Raw genomic sequence first — 22,782 nt, 5'->3', positions numbered from 1 at the left:
TCATTTTGTATTTGAACAGTTTTATTTACAGATGACATATTAATGTTACCTTCTTTAAAAATGTTATGGCTGCAAAATATTTTGCTAAAGGTAAAATATACCTTATGAAATTACATTGTACCCATATTAACAGTGCACTGTATATAATCTGTCTCACACTGGGAAAAGTGATGGCAGAGAGAATTAGTTCTACATTTTTCAGAAATAAGGTTTGGATCCTAACATGTAGAAAGAGAACACCAGTCATTCAGTGGGGCTTTCCTGACCACTCTTCCCTGGTACAGTCCTTTGTGTCCCCTAAAACACCTTTTGGGGTGGGGCGGGGCGGTGGACTATCTGGAAAGATATGGAATTAGGGCACTGCATCAGGAGGGGACGATTGGCATACATGGGCGAAGGGCCCCTTGCGTAAGTGGAAATGTATTTTGCTCCTACATAAGTGCTCTTGGATCCAAGCCAAGGGTTTTATTTTTAAAAGTTCCATTTCCATAAGAAAAGTTTAAGAAATTGTTACTTCTACAGGCAGTAGGAAAATGGATCAGTAAAGGGATCTCCAAAGCTGTGAACAGCAGATGTTGTTTGTTGTTCAGTCGTTCAGTCGTGTCCAACTCTTCGTGACCCCATGGACCATAGCACGCCAGGCCTTCCTGTCCGGCGCTCTCTCCCGGAGCGTGCTCAAGTTCATATTCATTGCATCCGTGATGCTATCTAGCCATCTCATCCTCTGCCGTCCCCTTCTCCTTTTGCCTTCAGTCTTTCCCAGCATCAGGGTCTTTTCCAGGGAGTTTTCTCTTCGCATTAGGTGGCCAAAATACTTGAGCTTCAGCTTCATTATCTGTCCTTCCAATGAGCAGTCAGGGTTGATTTCCTTTAGGATGGACTGATTTGACCTCCTTGCAGTCCAGGGGACTCGTAAGAGTCTTCTCCAGCACCACAGTTCGAAAGCATCAATTCTTCGGCGCTCAGCCTTCCTTATAGTCCAGCTCTCACAGCCATACATTACTACTGGGAAAACCATAGCTTTGATTAGACGGACCTTTGTCGGCAAGGTGATGTCTCTGCTTCTTACTATGCTGTCTAGGTTTGCCATAGCTTTCCTCCCAAGGAGCAAGCGTCTTTTAATTTCATGGCTACAGTCACCGTCTGCGGTGATCTTGGAGCCCAAGAAAATAAAATCTGTCACTGCTTCCATTTCTTCCCCTTCTATCTGCCAGGAAGTGATGGGGCCAGATGCCATGATCTTAGTTTTTTTAATGTTGAGTTTCAAACCAGCTTTTGCATTCTCCTCTTTCACGCTCAACAAGAGGCTCTTGAGATCCTCTTCGCTTTCTGCCATTACGGTGGTATCATCTGCATATCGGAGGTTGTTGATAATTCTCCCGGCAATCTTAATTCCGACCTGTGATTCATCCAGCCCGGCATTTCTCATGATGTACTCTGCATATAAGTTAAATAAGCAGGGTGACAATATGCAGCCTTGTCGTACTCCTTTCCCAATTTTGAACCAATCGGTTGTTCCATGTCCAGTTCTTACTGTTGCTTCTTGACCCTTGTACAGGTTTCTCAGGAGACAGGTAAGGTGGTCTGGTACTCCCATCACTTTAAGAATTTGCCACAGTTTGTTGTGATCCACACAATCAAAGGCTTTAGCGTAGTCAATGAAGCAGAAATAGACGTTTTTCTGGAATTCTCTTGCTTTCTCCATGATGCAGCGAATGTTGGAGATTTGATCTCTAGTTCCTCTGCCTCTTCTAAACCCAGCTTGTACTTCCGGTAGTTCTCGGTTCGCATACTGCTGAAGCCTAGCTTGTAGGATTTTGAGCATCACCTTGCTGGCATGTGAAATGAGCGCAATTGTGCGGTAGTTTGAACACTCTTTGGCGTTGCCCTTCTTTGGAATTGGAATGTAAACTGACCTTTTCCAGTCTTGTGGCCACTGTTGAGTGTTCCAGATTTGTTGGCATATTGAATGCAGCACTTTAACAGCATCATCTTTTAGGATTTTAAATAGCTCGGCTGGAATACTGTCATCTCCGCTAGCTTTGTTGTTACTAATGCTTCCTAAGGCCCACTTGACTTCACTCTCTAGGATGTCCGGGTCAAGTTCAGTGACCGCACTATCATGGCTATCAGGGACATTCAGATCTTTCCTGTATAGTTCTTCTGTGTATTCTTTTCACCTCTTCTTAATCTCATCTGCTTCTGTTAGGTGCCTGCCTTCTTTGTCCTTTATCATGCCCGTCTTTGCACAAAACGTTCCCTTGAGATCTCCAATTTTCTTGAAGAGATCTCTAGTCTTTCCCATTCTGTTGTTTTCCTCGATTTCTTTGCATTGTTCATTTAAGAAGGCCTTCTTGTCTCTCCTTGCTATTCTCTGGAACTCTGCATTCAGTTGGGTATATCTTCCCCTTTCTCCCTTGCTTTTCGCTTCCCTTCTTTCGTGAGCTACTTGTAAAGCCTCCTCAGACAGCCACTTGGCTTTCTTGCATTTCTTTTTCTTTGGGACGGATTTCGTTGCTGCCTCCTGAACAATGTTACGGACCTCCGTCCATAGTTCCTCAGGCACTCTGTCTATCAGGTCTAATCCCTGAAATCTATTCCTCACCTCCACTGTATATTCATCAGGGATATGATTTAGGTCATACCTGAACGGTTTAGTGGTTTTCCCGACGTTCTTCAATTTCAGCCGAAATTTTGCAAGAAGCAGCTCATGATCTGAGGCACAGTCAGCTCCAGGTCTTGTTTTTACTGACTGTATGGAGCTTCTCCATCTTTGGCTGCAAAGGACATAATCAATCTGATTTTGATATTGACCATCTGGTGACGTCCATGTGTAGAGTCGCCTCTTGTGCTGTTGGAAAAGAGTGTTTGCTATGATCAGCATGTTCTCTTGGCAAAACTCTATTAGCTTTTGTCCTGCTTCATTTTGTACACCAAGGCCTTGCTTGCCTGTTATCCCGGTGATTTCTTGACTTCCTACTTTAGCATTCCAATCCCCTATGATGAAGAGGACATCTTTTTTTGGTGTTAGTTCTAGAAGGTGTTGTAGGTCTTCATAGAACCGATCAACCTCAGCTTCTTCGGCCTCAGTGGTTGGGGCATAGACTTGAATTACTGTGATGTTGAATGGTTTGCCTTGGATTCGTACTGAGATCATTCTATCATTTTTAAGATTGTACCCCAGTACTGCTTTTCCCACCCTTTTGTTGACTATGAGTGCTACTCCATTTCTTCTAAGGGATTCTTGCCCACAATAGTAGATATGATGGTCACCTGAATTAAATTCGCCCATGCCTGTCCATTTTAGTTCGCTGATTCCCAAGATGTCGATGTTCAATCTTGCCATCTCATGTTTGACCACCTCCAGCTTACCTTGATTCATTGATCTGACATTCCAGGTTCCTAAACAATATTGTTCTTTACAGCATCGGATTTTCTTTTCACCGCCAGACACATCCACAGCTGAGTGTCCTTTCGGCTTTGGCCCAGCCGCTTCACTCTTTCTGGCGCTACTTGGAAATCCCCTCTGCTCTTCCCCAGTAGCATATTGGACACCTTCCGACCTGAGGGGCTCATCTTCCGGCGTCATCTCTTTTAGCCTTGTGATACGTTCCATGGGGTTTTCTTGGCAAGAATACTGGAGTGGGTTGCCATTTCCTTCTCCAGTGGACCGCATTTTGTCAGAACCCTCTGCCATGACCTGTCCGTTTTGGGTGGCCCTGCACGGCATAGCTTATGGCTTCACTGAGTTACGCAAGCCCCTTCACCACAACAAGGCAGTGATCCATGAAGGGGGTGAACAGCAGATACTGTCCCTTTAAGGCAAAGGAGCTGTGTTTTCACAAGAGCATAGGATCCTTTTTGCAACACCAGGATGTTATTGGCAGGACTTGGTTAGGCTTTTTTGCTGGTATGATCAGAGTCTTCCCAGTCAGGGTTAATTATTCTTGCTTCCTCCCCTAATTGTGTTTGACTAGGGAGGGCTTAGAACATTTTTTTTTCTTCCTTCACTTTTCCCTTTACAGTATCGTTATTGATGGCTGATGATGTGCCCTCAAAATAAAAACTTGCTGGTATGGCAGTTTCCTCTGGCATGGCCAAGACACTGTCCTCTGTGAGAGCTGATCTGTCCTCGTCCCTGGGCTCAGTATCAGACATGACTATTGCTGCTTTGCTCATCACAACTATTGGTGCTTCAATGCTGACAACTTCAGTTCTGTCTTTGGATTTGAATGACTCTCCTGTGGTTCCCTTGACATTGGAACGACCTGGGACAGCAGCCCAAAATGTTTAAGGCCAAGAGGCATTCCTCACTTCTGTTCCAACAGAACTTAAGAAAAAGCAAAGGAAGGATAAAAGACTTAAGGCTATTTCTTCTTCGTCCCCTGAGTGCCTCAATACTCAACTGGTCCCCATGACACAGCCTATGCTGTCCCCCTTGTCCGTCTTGGAGGAAAATGCAGCAGTTTCCCCCCTTTTGGTGTTCATTCCCCGACGGGAAGAAGTACAGGAAGCCATAGAAGTTCAAGTGACTGGATTAACATCAGAAGGGGGATTAATTCCTCTTGTATGCTGGGATTCTCTGGCCTGAGGCTTACACCCTCAATATCAAGTGCTCACTCTACTGCACTGTGTTGGTCCACTTTGCCCTTCTGTTGTTTGGTTTAGCCAGTCTTAAAACTAGATCCATTTTGAAGGTAGCTTCAGATCTTCAATTCTCATATGCTAACTTTCTGCCCTGTTTTTGTTTATAGGGGACCCTAGCACAAGCGGTGAAGAAAGGAGAATGGATTCTACTAGATGAGATTAACTTGGCTGCACCAGAGACTTTAGAATGTCTGAGTGGTTTACTTGAAGGACTGTCTGGTTCATTGGTGTTGCTAGATAGAGGAGACACAGGTATTATTTTAGTTTTTTTACCACAGTGATGTTTGTTTGCTTGTTTGTTTGTTTGACAATGGTGTATTTTTACAATGACCCATTTAAAGGTAAAGGACATTGACAGTTGTTCTCAACTGCAATGTTTCAGTTTTCTGAGGGTGAGCAGAATTGTAATTGGTTGGCTGTGCTTTTTACCTTTAGAGCCATTGGTACGTCATCCAGATTTTCGTTTGTTTGCCTGTATGAACCCAGCTACTGATGTTGGAAAAAGAAATCTACCTCCAGGAATACGAAACAGGTAGCAACCGAATGAACAGGTTTACAAAGCTGAAACACATTTGTTGCTTGGGGGCGGGGGGGGGGGTGATGGCAGTAGTTGAAAATAACATGCTCATTTAAGTTTATCTGGTTTACAGGACAGTATACAAACATCCCTTTTAACACTGTGTTGTGGTTTAAGTTGGTGGTTGAGTTGTTCTTTATCATTTTTATGGAATGATCTTTTACTGGGTTTCAGTGTTGTATTTTATGTTTGTATACCACCTTGGAATCAACTTTTGTGGGTGAAGGGTGGTATAGACATATAAAAATAATTAAACATGTGTGACAGGCATGTGCTGTCTGTAGCTGAACTATCCCAGTGGCTAGTATATGGCAAATTAGCTGCTTCTTCTACTCTCAGGAATGAGTAGATCATGATGTTGTGCACTTTTGGGGAGCTACAGTTTTCAAGCATGTTTCGAGTCATCAGGTTTGTAATACAACATTAGAATTATATGGTGATCTCATGGGAAAGATAAAGGGAAAATAATTTGCATTGCTCTGTTGGTCATCTTCTGAAAAGTCAGCATTACTGCAAAACTGCAAAACAGCTGGATAAAAGGCTGGTTGAGTGTATGAGTGAATTTTATGTTCTCTTTGATCATAGCCCATACCTTCCAATTTAGCTAGGCAAGCAGGAGCTGTGAGAACTATGTCATTGGTGATAGCCTGCCAAGTGTTTATTAAGCACTAAATTCTACACTTGCACTTTGATTTCCCTGTTGAGTACTCAACAGGTCTGACTTATGAACAACTTGACATTAGTGTCAAATGTAAAACTTCGCATTACCCCTGCAGAACTCAAAATAATTCAGCAGCAATACACTTACATTTTGCTTTATAAGAAGATTTACTAATGAAATTTCAGTATAATCTATTTGTTAATATAGCCAAGATCAGGGGTTGGCAGTGTAGTGTCTGAGGGCATCAGTGCATCCCTGGACACCTTCCTTGTTGCTTGCCATGGTACCCTAGTCTTCCCACTAAAAAAACCCCCAAAATACACATTTTCTTACCAGCAGCTGGGATTGCTATGAAATAGGTTTCTGTTGGTGCTAAAACTGTGTGTTCAAAGGAGTTGTTTAGTGTGTTGGGGCTCAGACTCAACCTCTGCCTTCTAGCCAGTCTTTTCGGCACAGTACTTGTCCTTAGCCACACCTCCCATGGCAGCCATTTTATGCTGGTGCCCAGGACAGTTTCTCAAATTGCCAAGTGTGCTCATGGCCCCCAAAGGTTGCATACCCTGGGCTAGATGGACACGGATTGTATTGTTAAGATCAAATACTTGTATCCAAACCTTGCATCTCATTGATGCTAAAGGTCTACATTTTTCCACCAACCACTAATGTGCAAATGAGTCAGTGCTCTAAGTCATGTCATGGAAGTATATTATAGTGAAAGGAGTTCACAAATTTGGGCTGTGCTTGCAAGCAACCCATAATTTGTGGACTTCAAATATCCTTTGTAAGTACCTGTGCTGCATAACTCCCTACTACTGAAATCAGTGGGACTTATCTTTGGCTGGTGCATGCCCAAATTTGTTTTTTTCAGACTTCTTTGTCTTGCTGCATTATCTTCCATTAAAACTGTTTCCCAGTTGAAGTTCATGAGTGTGAGGTATCTTTGATACGGCAAACAATGCCCAGGTTATTCTTAGGTTTTCCTGCATTGTGTACCTATGAAGCTATCTTGCGCTGATTTGGACTATTGCTCCACCTTGCCCAGTACTGTTTATTGAAAGAGTACTGACTGAAGCAGTACTCCCAAGGTGTTAGGCAGCTGAACTTGTAGCCCTCCAGATGTTTTCGCCTACAGCTCCCATTAACCCTAGCTGGCATAGCCAATGGTGAGGCATGATGGGAGAAGTAGGCCCAAACATCTGGAGGGCCACAATTTACAGAAGCTTTCCCATTATTGCTACCTGAGATCCTTTTGACAACAGATGTTGCAGATTACATCCAAGAAGTCTTGGGTTCCAAGCATGTGCTGTACACCTAAGCTGTGGGCCCTCTTTGAAAACTCCTACGTTATTTCTGTATTTCAGTTAGTTCTGTTGCAGCGTAATTGTGATGTTGAGAGGCAGGTTGATGTTCAATATTAGGGCTAAATTCAGTAGGCATGAGGAAATAACAGATTTCAGATAAGCAGACAAGGGTGTTACATTGTAATGTCGTCTTGTAGGTTTACTGAACTTTACATAGAAGAACTACAAAATGAAGGAGACTTGCAGGTTCTTATCATGGATTATCTGAAAGGGCTGAATGCAAGCAAAAACATAGTGCAGGGGATCATAAAGTAAGTCAATCTATATATTTTGGTGAATAAATCATAACAGTGCTACATAAATACATAATTTACTAGATTTGGGTATACATAGACCTTGGTTATATGAATGCTTGAGTTTGGTAGAACACCCACATGATGATTTGGTTAATGGTTCCTATGTGGAAAAAAAGGCTTTTTTCCAGGTTTACTTGTAATGTGGTACCTCTAAAATCTTTCCCCCTTTGAACTTGCTGTTTCTGTCTTCGTATACAAACTAGCATTCTCTTGAGTTCATTACAGTTCAGTGCACTGAACAATGGATTTAAATAATGCACCAGAGCTCACATGTGCAGGCCTACTTATTTTCTTCCTTTTTACTAAGTTAGTGTGAACTCTGTTTCTTCAGAGCCATTCTCTTAGCTTGACTCACAGTACTGATCTGTGGCCTTTTTCCTGTCTTTCTAAGTCTTAAGAAACCTTAATTGGAAGTTTGTTGCATTTTCATTTGAATCCACAATTTAGCTCAACATGAAGTAGCTAACCGACCGTGACAGAGATTCCAAAGTTCACTATAATGGTTTATTGTTTTTTCTGGAATTACTTTAGTCTTCTGAGAATTGTCACATAAGATGTGATTTAAGGCCTTTAAAAAAAAACTAAATATTCCAGGGGGATAGTTATTCTCAGATAGCATGTTGTATCACTTTAACATTCTGTGGTTGGGATGAGATAAATGTGAGTGGGAAAGCATTTGGATAGTTAGGAGCTCCTGCCTATGTTACATATTTTATGTAGCACAGGTAATGACCATAATATTATTTATAGTTGAGCCAAGTTTATTCTTTACTACAGCCTTCCCCATCTGGGTGCCCTCCAGATGTTTTGGACTTCAACTCCCATCATCCCCAGCCAGCATAGTCAATGGCCAGGAATGCTGGGAGTTGTAGTCCAAAACACCTGGAGGGTACCAGGTTGAAGTCTGCTTTACTGAATAGGCTGAGACTTACCTGGGATAGTTAGCCAAGGTGTGAAGTGAAGCTCCTTGTAGAATCCTCTGCAGCCCTATCAAGCCTGAAGGAGACAATATTGTTTCAGGATAAGAAACCCTAACCTCTGCAGCACATTGAGGTATCAAGCCTAGATAAATTAACTTTAAAAAATTGTAAACTCTTTACTTCTGTAGTTTCTATTTGTCCGTGAGAAGTGAGTGTGAAACAAAACTGGTGGATGGGACAGGCCACAGACCTCATTACAGTCTTCGTACTCTGTGCAGAGCTTTGAGATTTGCATCATCTAATCCATGCAACAACATACAGCGCTCACTTTATGAGGTGACTATCCTTGTTCTCTGTTGCTAAACCTTTTTTAAAAAGTCTAGAACTCTATGCAAGCTTCTCTAATGCTAAAATGTCTCTTTGAAACTTGGAAAACAACAACTACTATTATCTGTTTCCTTCTCTATAGGGCTTTTGCTTGGCCTTTTTCACACAGCTTGATAGAATTTCTTATCCAGTTGTTCAAAGGTTGATATGCCAGTATATCCTGTCTGGGAACATGAAAAACATTCTCAAGCAGGCAAGTATTTTCTGTGTGTTTAAATAATGGAATTGTTCTCAGTTGAGTTTTAATTTTAATTTTACACATCCTATTGTTACATTTTGGATTTACCTTGAAATCTCTTCATAACCTGATACTTAATTAATTCAAATGATTTGGTCTATCCCATACACTTGTAGGATTTCCTTGTGACTTGACATTCCCTTCCAGTTACATGGAAGTCATGAACTGAATTTCTGGAAAATCCTGTTTATTTTAACTATAAAATACTCAGCATGATGGACGTACATTGAGTTTATTGCCTAGTTTAAAGGCTAGGGTGGACTTTCAGATGACCTATTGTTACCTATGTGGTTAGGTGTGAGGAATATGTGGCTTTGGTAGTTTGTCAGTCACTGCTGACTGAAATTATGTGATGGCATTTTCATGCACAATTTGACCTATAAACTTGGCTATTTAACAGTGTACTCAGCATCATGGAAAACTGAATTGTGTCCATGAACTGTCAAGCATTTCTCATCTCATGTAAGATTTAGAAACAATTTTTTTTAAAGGTTTCTCTGTTGCCACATTCACACATCCTACTAAATATGCACAAATGTGACGTGCATTGGCAGGAACAAACATCTGACTCAAAGCACTCCTCTCTTCTCCTCCCACATGGCTGAGAGGAGGAATTCAGAGGCATTTGATTTTCCTTTATGGTGGTTTTGTGCAACAGGTTGTGGTTAACATTAACTGTGGCTATTTTCGATCAAGCCTCTTTCAAAACATACTTTCTGAAGTTGGCATAGTGAAATCAACCGTAATAAGTACGGTTAAGCATAGTTCCCAGCTAGGATGATATGGGAAGCCAGGATTAACTAAAAGCAGTAGTAGAAGCTTATGAACTCTTCCTTTTGGCCATGTAGGTGGATGGGGGAATACGAGAGCCTGAGGCTCACGCACATTGTGCTAAGCCTTGGTTTAGAGTGACATATGAATGTGGCCTCTGCTTGCTTGGTGGGTTATGATCTCTTGCACCTCTCATGTGAGGGAAATACCATACTGTGGCATTTCAAGAATCCGTTGCTTAAGCATATCATAAACCAAATCTGTACCTCTAATATCTTTTTAGCCCTTGCCAGAGCCTAAAGGAGGGAGAGTGATTAAAGTAGAGGGATACTGGATTTCAGCTGGTGATAAAGAACCCACTGTGGATGAGAGTTATGTACTCACGCCTTCGGTTAAACTTAATCTTAGAGATATCGTCAGAGTTGTATCCGCTGGGTATGTTGGCCTTCAGTTATAACGTTTTTGTTCTATAAAAATAGTTTAAATCCAACTTGGTGAGCAAAAATACTACTTGTTTTAATTTGTGGGTGTACACTTGCTTGTATTAATGTATGCCTTATTTTAATAATGTTGTTCTTATAAATATTACAAGAAGATAAATGTTAACTCAGATGGCATTGGTTTTCTAAAACCAGTATATCTAGGGGATTGGGGAGATGAGAACCCATCATAACACTTGATTATATATAAAATAGGAATTTAGTAAGAGTACAAAAAAACCTTTCTGACTTCATGGGATCAGAATTTATCTTAATTGTCAAGACTGTGGAACGAGCCAGGTTCATAGCTCTTCTGCACACCTTTTGCATTGTTATTGAATTGTTATCCCTACATGTGAACTGTGTTCTCAGATCCAGACCCGTTAGCCTAGAAATCCTGAGCGGTGAGATACGTTGACTTGGAACTTACTATATGCCGCCTTGTCTTTGTATTCTTGTAGAGCAAAAAGTACTACATTTCCAAATGAATCGTAGCAATGTGAGGACTGCAGATTAAAACACAAACAAACTTGGAATTCTGAAGGTTCTAACCAGTGTGTGCATTGCACAGAACTGGCGTTGTAGCTGTATATGGTCCGTGGAGTGTACAATACCCACACCAAATGTGCAGTTCAGGTTGTACTCAGGAGGCAACATGACAGGGCAGTCAATACACAGGAATCCCAACATCCGTTGTCCCTAACTTTGATCCTGACTTAGGGCACAATCCTATGGCTGCTAGTCAGCGGATAGAGAGCCATAGGACTGGTTGCTTTCCAGGACCTCCTCCCCTCCCCCACGTAGGTGGTGCGGATCATCCCTGGGCTCTGCGCTTGGAAGAGCAGTGCGGAGTGGGGGAAAGGGGGCATTCCCAGGAGCGGGGAGGGCATAAGTGCTAGTATGACGCTTCCTACGTGTTGTCCGGCCTCCCCACCCTTGTGCTCTGATGGCCTGTGGCTAGATGGCTGAAATCTGCCCTTTAGCTGCAAATGCAGGGCAGCTGGAGTGCGGAGGAGACTATCCACACCACGCTTCTCCCACCCTGCATTGGGTAGGCGGTCGCCACCGAGTTTGGAGGTGGCCGCTTCTCCACACAGGGTTGCTCCCTTACTCTGTGAACTTTAGCAAGTTTTATCATGATTCCCAACAGGAATCACTTTCTGGAAGCTCTCTTAAGCAGTATATCTTGTAAGAAGACTGTGAAGCCAAGCAGGTGCTGAAGGATTTTTTCTGCCTTCAAATTCTTGGCTACCACAAGATGCGGCATCTAACTAGCTTTGCTGTCTACTAATTCTTCAAGGACTTATCCAGTGCTGATTCAAGGAGATACTTCTATTGGTAAAACCAGTTTAATCCGCTGGCTGGCTGCTGCAAGTGGGAACCATTGTGTTCGGATTAACAATCATGAACACACTGACATCCAAGAGTATATTGGCTGTTATACGTCAGATGTATCTGGGAAGCTGAAATTTAAAGAAGGTAGGCCTGTGGTTTTTATGTTAATTTCTTGGTCATTCTTGTTTAAACAAGGGCTCCACCCTCACCACCAAGTAGTTTGCCTAGCACTTACGAAGTTGCAATGCAAAACCACTTGCCTTATCCAGAAAAGCTGATGACCTGTTAGGCATTTCATGATTGGCTCAGTTCTACAACATGTCCATCTTTCAGCAGGATACTGATTGCTAGTTGCACCCTTGTTTTAAATGGGTTGCTTCTATTGTCATTGCATATTGGAGGGTAGTTAATATTTGTACTTGGCCGCAAATCACTAGCAAGGTTTGTCTTCCAAGATGCTGTTTCAATGCAGGTTATACATAAAACAAACACATCATTATCATCATTATTTCTGGGCCACCTTTCAGGACAGAAGCCCTCCCAAGACAGCTCGCATCAATAAAATACATAAAAACAGTTAAAATATTAGAAGTGATAACAACATAAACACAATAAAATAGCAATAAAAGCCGACAATAAAACCAGCAACAGCAGCAATAACAGCAACATAACATTCTCCTCCTTCTTTTTGGTAAATGCTTTAAAGGTGTCCTCATTGATGCCATGAGAAAGGGCTACTGGATAATCCTAGATGAACTGAACCTGGCACCTACTGATGTTTTGGAGGCACTGAACAGATTGTTAGATGACAACAGAGAGCTGTTTATAGCAGAGACCCAAGAAACAGTCAAAGCTCACCCAAGATTCATGTTATTTGCTACTCAGAATCCTCCAGGGCTTTATGGAGGCAGGAAGGTAGGTACACCGTTCAGCCCATTGTTTCCTCATATGAAGCCAGCTTTCTTCTGCTAGTCTTTGCGGAATATCATATACTAATGGTGAACGCATTATTTGTATGCCAGTCCTTATGTAGCCAAAACGGCACCATCCACACACAAGAGGGAGGCATCAGCAGCCCAATGGGGATTGAGCATCTCACTGGCCATAGACCACTGGCTACCAGGAGTGGGATTGTAATGGAGTATCCTGGAAGAGGGCATGGCTGGCTGGGACCCTGAACAGGACCACTCCACACTGAAGCATTGTGTTGCAGGCTTCACTTGTACTTTACTATTTTCTTAAGTCTTCAAGAGCATTCTTGCTTGATAATTTACTGCAACGTCAAATGCATGTGTACATCCAGTTCTGTATACTAGTTTCTACGGAATTGATATTGCAAAAAGAAGTGTTTATCCAGGAAATACTGTTCCACTTTCAACACTTATTGTTGGTATGAAATAAAGAGTAAATGTCTGTCATGTTCTGCCGGTAGTAGGCTAAAAGTGTCCAGTAGTATTATTTAAAATATATAAATATTTTAATATAAAAATATATAATTTAATTTTTATTTCTTTAGGTATTGTCTAGAGCATTCAGGAACAGATTTGTTGAGCTGCATTTTGATGAACTACCAAGTACCGAACTGGAAACAATCTTGTACAAAGGATGCCAGCTTCCACCTTCCTACTGTAGTAAACTTGTCAAAGTCATGCTGGAGTTGCAGGTACTGGCATTACTGCTTTAAAAAAGGAAAGAAAGAGAGTGAACAAATTGAACAGACTAGTGAGTTGGACTGCAAGTATGTCTTTGACCAAGAAGTTCTTGCAGATAATTTTGAACTTGTAAAAGTTGGCTGTTGATTTCTTTGGGAAGTGTTTTATATATTTTATATGTCCTTACTCTAGTCAAAGATGTGCGCTGGCCAGACAAGAGCAGCTTAGTACATAATGAACTAGGATAGAAGTTAGTGGTATGAGTTTGTTTGGTGGGTGTTTATATGGCTGAAGATTCATTAATACAAAAATTCCCTGCACACAGAAAACTAGCATTTTTTTTGCAGGGGCGGGGGGATTCTTGCCTAGCCTTTTCATTGATGTGCCAGCTTTCTTTTATATGGTGGAGTATTCAGCCATTATCCATCTGGTGTGAAGAAGGCATCCAGCTGTGTGGTGTCTCCTCCTACCTTCCAGCAAAGGCAGAGATCATGTGACCTAGATTTTAATACTAGGCTTGGTGCTGTGAGATTCTTCCCAAATTATTTTCCTGCCTTTGCCCAAGGCAGAGTTCTGCTACTGTAGCACTTCTCTTTTCTAAGGGTTTTTACTCTTATCTCTGGAGTCGCTCCTAGTGAATTGCTTTGTGACTGCATCATCTGGCAAATGCCTTCTACATTGACTCATACATGCATATAATCAGCGGTTTCCTTTTGGACAATATGGCCTGGACCTTCTCTTCTGGGTATACATATTTCAGGAAGGTGTCCCTTTCAGATGCCAGGCAGCTAAGTGCAGCCATCCAGGGTCTGGATGGATTATGGGGTCCTGGTACAGAAGCTTTTGTGCTATGGTCGGGAACCACAGATCTGCCTCTGCCATGTGGGTCCAAAAACCATGGCCTCCATGCCCCCATCTTCTTGTTTCCTCCTATACAAGGATGACTGTGCCTCATTCCACTCTGATCTTCCCAAGCACCTTGGAGGCTAAAGGAGTTGGAGGGAAGACATATAGCAGCACCCTTGGCCAGAGTGAGGCCTAGTCTGTTGACGTCTTCTTTGGTGGGCATCTTGTCTGTCCTGATACAGACCCGAACTAGCCGGATATCCTAATTAGGTTTGTGCTGTGGCCAATTGGAGGGTGGTTGTTCCCTCTCTTGCCTTTTCTCTGTTTAATGGATCTCCTCAGGTTATACTCTATTTTAAGCTCAGCCACTGGATAGAACCAGGGAGGAGTCTAGCACTAAACTTAGTCTAAGTCATATGATCCCCGCCTTTCCTGGATGGTAGGAAGAGACAACCCCCTGCTGGGTGCCTCCGTCACACCAAACCAAAAGGAGCCTTCACCGTAAGTGTCTGATGTTCTGTTTGAACTTCTGTTAGCAATCTGGCATGATATAGGCCAGACACAGGCGTACCACCTCATTTCTCCTGGGGCTTAGTTCCTGGCAGTAATAACAGCTTTAAGCTACAGTGTGCTGGCATTTTTGGCCTTGCCTGTGTCTTCAGCCCCACCCACCATGGGAGCACAGCTTCAGATTGCTTCTTTGAAATGGAATTCAGCCTTTGGGCTGAAAATGTTTCCCCACTATGTTAGATAATGAAGGCTTTTCTCTCTTGTTAATCTAGTCTTATCGCAGAGGTTCGTCAGTGTTTGCAGGCAAGCATGGCTTCATTACTCTACGAGATCTCTTTCGTTGGGCTGAAAGGTACAGATTAGCAGAACAGACAGGCAAGGATTACGACTGGCTTCAGCATTTAGCCAATGATGGTGAGAATTCACACTTCTATTCCACTTATATGGAGCAGTGCCGTATAATTCTATAGTTCAGTATCCAAAATTCTAGATGTTTTGAACTTCTGCTTTTAAAAAATGTGGTAAGCATTCTGGTAACTGTTGTCTTTTTCTTCTTAGGATTTATGCTTCTGGCAGGTAGAGTGCGGAAGCAAGAAGAAGTGGATGTTATTCAGACGGTCATTGAAAAACACTTTAAGAGGAAATTGCATCCCCAGTGTCTCTTCTCAGAAGAAAGTGTAAGGAAGCAAATGGGTAAGTTTGCAAAATTAATGTTAAAAAAGTTTTATACTTGCCAAAACTAATTCACTTGCTGACTTCTTGTGTTTTCTCTTGGTATGTCTTTTTCTCTCCTTCCTGTTGGACCAGCTAAAGCATCTACATGGATTTCTGTAATGGATGATGAATTCAGTCACATTGTTTGGACTCAAGGGATGACGAGGCTTGCTGTTTTGGCAGGCCGCGCATTAGAGTTCGGTGAACCCATACTTCTGGTTGGAGATACAGGGTAAACCACTGTTCATTATATTTATCTTTTTTAGGATGGCATTTCATGATTGGCCGAGTTATACAATATGTCCATCTTTCAACCTTCACCTGTAACAAGATAATGATTGCTAGCTGTATCCTTGTTTTAAATGGGTTTCTTTTGCTGTCATTGCATACTGGAGGGCAGCTAATATTTATACTTGGCTGCAACTCAGTAGCAAAGTTTGTCTTCCAAGATGCTGCTTCAACACAGGGAATACGTAAAACAAACTATTTATTTATTTAATTCTTGACCGCCTTTCAGGGCAGAAGCTGTCCCAAGGCAGCTCACAGCAGTAAAATACATTTAAAAAGTTAAAATATTAGAAGCGAAAAAACATAAACACAGTAAAATAGCAATAACCAGCAATAGCTAGAGTTTAACTGACTCTACAAACATTACTACACAGGTGTGGAAAAACCACTATTTGTCAGATGTTTGCAGCTTTAGCAAGTCAGAAATTGCATTCTGTGAACTGCCACCTGCACATGGAGACCTCTGACTTCCTGGGTGGACTGCGGCCAGTCAGACAGCGATCAAAAGACAAGGTCAGTTGGCAATAAGGTGCCTGATATGATTGAAAGCTTAAAAATGCCACAAAATCTATATGCTCGGTCTCTTTCACTTTCTTTCAAATAGGAGGAGTTTGACAGTTCTAGGCTGTTCGAATGGCATGATGGAGGCCTTGTTTTAGCGATGCGAGAAGATGGCTTTTTTCTAATGGATGAGATTTCATTAGCTGATGATTCTGTTCTAGAAAGACTTAATAGGTATGCACTTGAAAGCCGGGCAGGTTTTTTTTGTCTATGTCTGTCTTGGTGTTATAATCACAAATCCAAATTAGATAGATCTAACTTCATCCAGGTCCTTCTGATTGGTTAGGGTTACCCAATTCCTTCTTAAACATGGGAGTTACATAATCTGAGCGTTAGGTTACACTGGCAAGTCTGCAGTGTTTGCAAGTTTGGAAACTTGATGGGAGCAAGCACTGAGATTTAATTTTCTTCTAGTGTTCTTGAAACTGAAAAGACACTGGTGTTAGCAGAAAAAGGTGGCGAGGACGCTGAAGTTGAATTGCTGACTGCAGGAAAGAAATTTCGTATTTTAGCCACAATGAATCCTGGTGGTGACTTTGGGAAGAAAGAGGTAATGTAAGAAAATGTTGTTTTGTGTGTTATGGTTGCCACCAGTGAGTAGCGTAAGTATTCATATGATGCTGTAGTTTTAAGAGTGCACAGATCATCTGTGTTTTACCAGAGGGTTCGTCTAGAACTGTTTTTGAGTGGGGGCTGTATAACCCCCTCCACTTGGCCCTCAGTGGGCCATATAATGTGAGCGGGCAGAGCCACGGCCACTGACATCATCCAGTCTCTCGCCAGAGTGCGGACTGGAGCCCCTCTATCCTGGGCCTTGGCCAGAGAGACAGTTTAGCTGGGGAAAGCGTATGTGTAGCAAAGCTGCCCTGACCGAGGCACTGGGTGGAGGAGCAGTGCTCCACCCCATGCCTTAGTTGGGGTGGCTTTGCCTTCCCCCATTGGGGAGAATATGAGGTGCGCCAAAGGGAATCCCAGAATCCTGATTGGAGATAACAGCAGGGATCCCACTCTCCACCAGCCTCCAAGGGAGCTGGATTTTATTTATTTATTTATTAAATTTATTAATCGCCCATCTGGCTGGTCACCCAGCCACTCTGGGCGATGTACAGCACACCATAAAACAATTTAAAACAATAAAATTCTACCATAATTTTTTTTTTAAAATACCCTAACCCACCCCACATGCCTGCCTGAACAACCATGTTTTTAATGCACGACGGAAGCTCATTAATGAGGGGGCATGACGGAGTTCCCTAGGGAGGGAGTTCCACAGAGTGGGGGCCACCACAGAAAAGGCCCTCTCCCTCGTCCCCACCAGTCTAGCTATCCTGGCTGATGGGACAGAGAGAAGGCCATCCGAGGCTGATCTTGTTAAGCGGCCTGTCTGGTGTTGCTGGAGGCGCTCCTTAAGATAGGCTGGGCCAGAACCATATAGGGTTTTAAAGGTCAAAACCAACACCTTGAATTTGGCCCGGAAAACAACTGGTAACCAGTGCAACTCCTTCAGCACTGGAGTGATGTGATCTCGCCGGCGGCTGCCTTTAATCAGGTGAGCCGCCGCGTTCTGTACCAGCTGCAGCTTCCGAACCGTCTTCAAGGGTAACCCCACGTAGAGCGCATTACAGTAGTCTAAACGAGAGGAGACCAGGGCATGTACTACCGATGGGAGCAGATGGTCGGGAAGGAAGGGGCGCAGCCGCCGTATCAGATGGAGTTGATACAGCGCTGTCCGGCTCACAGCTGACACCTGAGCCTCCATGGACAGCTGGGAGTCCAAAATGACCCCCAGGCTGCCGACCTGGTCTTTCAAGGGTAGCCGTACCCCATTCAACACCAGGTCAACATCCCCCAGCCTCCTCTTGTCTCCCACCAAAAGTACCTCGGTCTTGTCAGGGTTCAGCTTCAGCTTATTCCTCCCCATCCAGCCACTCACCGTCTCCAGACATTTGGACAGGGATTCTACGGCCAACCTTGGTGAAGATTTGAATGAGAGGTAGAGCTGCGTGTCATCCGCATATTGATGACACTGCACCCCAAACCTCCTGATGATAGCCCCCAGCGGCTTCACATAGATGTTAAATAGCATCGGGGAGAGGATGGAACCCTGTGGCACCCCACAAGTAAGTGGCCACGGGTCCGAAGCCTCCTCTCCCAGTGCTACCCTCTGGTACCTGCCGGAGAGGAAGGACCAGAACCACCGCAATACAGTGTCTCCAATGCCCAACCCCTCCAGGCGGTCCAGGAGGATACCGTGGTCAACGGTATCAAAAGCCGCTGAGAGGTCGAGAACAAGGAAGGAGCATTCACCCCTATCCAGAGCCCTCCTCATATCATCCACCAAGGCGACCAAGGCCGTTTCTGTCCCATGCCCAGGCCTGAAGCCCGACTGAAATGGGTCTAGATAATCAGTTTCTTCCAAGTGTGCCTTCAACTGCACTGCCACCACCCGCTCAATCACCTTGCCCAAAAATGGCAGATTTGAGACTGGGCAAAAGTTGTTCAGAACTTGAGGATCCAAGGAGGGCTTCTTTAAGAGCGGTCTTATCACTGCCTCCTTGAGGGCTGATGGCATCACTCCCTCCTCAAGGGAGGCATTCACCACTGCCTTGATCCCCTCACCCAGTCTCTCTCTGCAGCTCATAATGAGCCAAGATGGGCAAGGATCAAGTAAGCAGGTGGTCGGCCTTACAGATGAAAGCACCTTGTCCATTTCATCAGGAGGAAGAAGCTGGAACTGATCCCACAAAACCGGTTTGCCACAGGCCGCCTCTTGCTCACTAACTGTATCCACAGTGTGCAGAGTAACACACCTAATCTGATCAATTTTATCTGCAAAGTGCCTTGCCAAGGCCTCACAGGAGGCCTTAGAATGCTCCAGTGGTTCCGGAGCCACAGGACCGACCAGGCTCCGGACCACTTGGAACAGCCTCCTGGGACAGCACTCTGCAGATGCGATGGAGGCAGCATAATATTCCTTTTTTGCTGCCTTCACCGCCATGTGATAGGCTGAAGATACAGCTCTAGCCCGTGTCTGATCGTCTTTGGAGCGAGACTTCCGCCACCGGCGCTCTAGCCGTCTCACCTCCTTTTTCAGAGCTCGTAACCGCGGATTGAACCATGGTGCAGTCCAAGCCCTGTTCAGGGGGAGAGGGCGTTTCGGAGCCACCCGATCTAATGCCCCAGTGATTGCGGCATTCCAGCCACCCACCAGGGTCTCGACTGAGTGGCCGTTGGCATGCCCCAGAGAGTCCCCAAGCACGTTCAGGAATCCATTTGGATCCATGAGATGCCTGGGGCGGACCATTTTAATGGGTCCTCCACCCCTGCGGAGGGGTTGTGGAACCGAGAAGTCCAACATCACCAGATAGTGATCTGACCATGACAAGGGGGTGGTGGATATACCCCCGACTTCCAGATCACTCCCCGCTTCTCCAGAAACAAACACAAGGTCTAGTGCATGACCGGCTACATGGGTGGGCCCAGTTAGAATACGGTGCAGCTCCCAGGAGGCCATGGTCTCCATGAAGTCCCGAGGTGCTCCTGTGAGGATGGCCTCCGAATGTACGTTGAAGTCCCCCAACACCAGTAAGTTAGGGGACTGTACACGCACATCAGAGACCACCTCAAGCACCTCGGCCAGGGAGTCAGTCGTGCAGCGGGGTGGACGGTACACGAGCAGAATCCCCAGACTGCCCTTCGGGCCCAACCTCCAGTACATGCACTCAGCAACCTTGGTCTCCCGGAGAGGGGGCCTGGTGAAGACCAAGGACTCTCGGTAGATAACAGCCACTCCCCCTCCCCGATCCCCAGCCCTCGGCTGCTGTGCATATGAAAATCCGGCCGGACACATGGCTGCAAGGGTTGGAGCAGCAGCCTCGGCCAGCCAGGTCTCCATAATACATGCCAGGTCTGCACCCCCATCCAGGATCATGTCATGTATGAGGGAGGTTTTCTGGGTAACAGATCTGGCATTGCAGAGCAGCAAACGAAGGCCAGAAGATGGGGTCATGCCTCCCCCAGCCATCCTTTGGCTCTGGACAGGCCCGGAGCAGGGGACAGATGCTATACATCTCTCCCTTTTTCCCCTTACCTGGCATGGCCTGCCCCTAGCGCTCCGCCAGCGCCTGCCGCCCAGCCTCGGTATGTTCTGGCCCCCAACACTCCCCCCACTGCCTCCATCAGGTGGACACATGCCCTCTCGCTCCTGCCTATCAGGCAGGCTATCCACCCCTAAAAACACAACAAAATTCCCCCCAACAAAATAAAACAAACAAAACAATTAAAATCCCCTTAAAAATGCCAGGCAGGAGTCCACAGGGAAGGCCTGGTGGTGGTGGCGGCGGCGGCGGCGGCAGCAGCAGGCCCAGCAGCAGCAAGCACGCCTCTTCCCCGGTGGTGGTGGTGGTGGTGGCTTCTCCTGCAGGCCCTGGCTCTCCCAGGCCACCTCAGCCAGCCAACTTATATAGCCCCTCCAGGGAGGGGCAGGTGGAGCAGCACAGCTGGCTCGGTACCTGGGGGCCTGGTCCTGCAGGGACTGGTAATCCACCAGGCAGAAGTCCACAGGGAAGGCCTGGTGGTGGTGGCAGCGGCGGCAGCAGCAGGCTCGGCGGCGGCGGCAGGCCCGGCGGCGGCGGCGGCAGGCCCGGCGGCGGCAGGCCCGGCAGCGGCGGCAGGCCCGGCGGCGGCAAGCATGCCTCTTCCCCAGTGGTGGTGGTGGTGGCGGCTTCTCCTGCAGGCCCTGGCTCTCCCAGGCCACCTCATCCAGCCAGCTTATATAGCCCCTCCAGGGAGGGGCAGGTGGAGCAGCACAGCTGGCTCGGTACCTGGGGGCCTGGTCCTGCAGGGACTGGCGATCCGCCAGGCAGAAGTCCACAGGGAAGGCCTGGTGGTGGTGGTGGTGGCAGCGGCGGCAGCAGCAGGCCCAGCAGCAGCAGGCCCAGCAGCAGCAGGCCCACCTCCTCCCCGGTGGTGGTGGTGGTCTCTCCTGCAGGCCCTGGCCCCCGGATGGGGCCGGGGGCTGCACGAGGAACCTCTGTAGGCCAGATTAGGCTCATGGGCTGGAGATTCCCCAACCCTGATCTAGCCCAACTCTGAGAGGCTATTTTGCAGATATGAAAGCAGCCTTGATTGTCAGAACTGACTAAACATGTTGTCTCCTAAAAGTCATTGTTCCCCTTGTTTAATTCCATTAAGCCTCATAAAGGCTTGCAAATTATAAGAAAGATTTTAAAATGCTCCTCTGAATAGTAGCTGTAATAAGCTTATAATAACTGCAGCTATATTTTCTTGCTTGCAGCTATCACCGGCCCTGTGTAATAGATTTACAGAAATTTGGTGTCCACAAAGTAACAACTATGAGGATTTAATACAGATTGTAAAGCATAATCTTCATCCAGGGCTCTGTCTGGCCCAAAGAAGCAACAATGGTAAATCTCATGGGAATCTGTTTTAACAAGTACATGACTTCTTTTTTCTTTCTCCTTTTTCTGGGTAGGAGTAGTCTTACTTGAGAAGTAGAAAGCTATTGAATGGCTTTCTCCACTGCTATATCCAAAAAATTAGATGCGGTGTGAAAGAGGACTGGAGATCTCATTCTCTTTTGCATTTGTTAGGTACTGCTTATTTATGTTACTTGTTACTAAGGAGAATAGTGTTATAAAGCTGCACCAGTATTCCAGGCTCAAGAGGCAATAATAAGCTCTAGTGTAGAAGCCATTGCAAGGCCCATCATGAGCCTGTCCTAAGGTACTTGGGAAAAGGGATGAGGAGAGGGAAGTCATTTCTCTTGAGAAAGGCAAGTGCTGAGATGGAGGCTACATCTCTGTGACACTAAGAAGGAATTAATTGGGAAAGGAAAGATCAAAGAGATTCCAAGATGCTTCCCTTTAGTTATGAAATGTAATTCATTGGAGGTGATGGTGCAGCACAAGGGGGAAGTATGTTAGGAGCATCCTGGCTGTGTTGGCTTGAGTATCTTGGAGTACAGAGGAACTCAATGGTTATGAATCATTAGTATAGTAGTAACAGTTCTGGGTGCCTCCTTGAATTTGAGGTTCTTACCCTAATGTCAGGAAGGTATCTAGTAATTGGGATTGCTCCGCTTCCTTGTGGGCAGACCAGGTATTTGAAATGAAGGCATCAGGTGGAGGACTTCCTGCCTCCCAGACTCTGGCCTCTCACTTGTAGAAGGAAGGTAGGGTTCTTGGGAGTCTTGGTATCCAAATCAACTGTCCATTTAATTTAATTTAGAGAATTTGTCCCTCCCAACAGCCCTAGCTAGGAGGCTTGGATGGATATTTTAGTCTCTAGGTCTGGTCTGCTCTGTTGGTTTAATCTGATTCAGTCAGGGTTTCCATGCTTGTAGGACAAGCAGAGAAGAAAGAAGGCAGCATTACTGAATTAATTCCCTTTTTAAATCTTCAGAAAAGATTTAATAGCGGAAGAGACACTTATAAAGTTACTCAAGCAGTTTGAGTTTGAAGAGCCAGCGTGATGTAGTGGCTAGAGTGTTGGACTGGGACTCAGAAGAACCAGGTTCT

At 45.0% G+C, this 22,782-nt stretch overlaps 1 protein-coding gene across 2 annotated transcripts in view; it reads left to right on the top strand.

The window, feature by feature from the left end:
- Positions 1 to 22,782, top strand: part of MDN1 (midasin AAA ATPase 1) — a 159,079-nt gene that overhangs the window by 28,480 nt on the left and 107,817 nt on the right. For both annotated transcript variants that reach the window (XM_084827091.1, XM_084827090.1), the window contains exons 18-33: positions 4,755 to 4,899; positions 5,083 to 5,179; positions 7,384 to 7,497; positions 8,651 to 8,798; positions 8,932 to 9,042; positions 10,142 to 10,293; positions 11,638 to 11,816; positions 12,379 to 12,587; positions 13,189 to 13,335; positions 14,953 to 15,094; positions 15,239 to 15,373; positions 15,488 to 15,626; positions 16,057 to 16,195; positions 16,287 to 16,417; positions 16,658 to 16,793; positions 21,540 to 21,669. In XM_084827091.1, coding sequence (XP_084683217.1) covers positions 4,755 to 4,899; positions 5,083 to 5,179; positions 7,384 to 7,497; positions 8,651 to 8,798; positions 8,932 to 9,042; positions 10,142 to 10,293; positions 11,638 to 11,816; positions 12,379 to 12,587; positions 13,189 to 13,335; positions 14,953 to 15,094; positions 15,239 to 15,373; positions 15,488 to 15,626; positions 16,057 to 16,195; positions 16,287 to 16,417; positions 16,658 to 16,793; positions 21,540 to 21,669 — 2,254 coding nt within the window. The remainder of the gene's footprint in view (positions 1 to 4,754; positions 4,900 to 5,082; positions 5,180 to 7,383; positions 7,498 to 8,650; positions 8,799 to 8,931; positions 9,043 to 10,141; positions 10,294 to 11,637; positions 11,817 to 12,378; positions 12,588 to 13,188; positions 13,336 to 14,952; positions 15,095 to 15,238; positions 15,374 to 15,487; positions 15,627 to 16,056; positions 16,196 to 16,286; positions 16,418 to 16,657; positions 16,794 to 21,539; positions 21,670 to 22,782) is intronic.

Source organism: Heloderma suspectum, chromosome 1 (genome assembly GCF_057233095.1).
Source record: "Heloderma suspectum isolate Gila_16-S chromosome 1, 16-S_ref, whole genome shotgun sequence".
In the NCBI taxonomy this organism is placed as follows: Eukaryota; Metazoa; Chordata; class Lepidosauria; order Squamata; family Helodermatidae; genus Heloderma; species Heloderma suspectum.
Note: the sequence above shows the minus strand (reverse complement) of the source record. Positions and strands in the feature narration are given on the sequence as shown.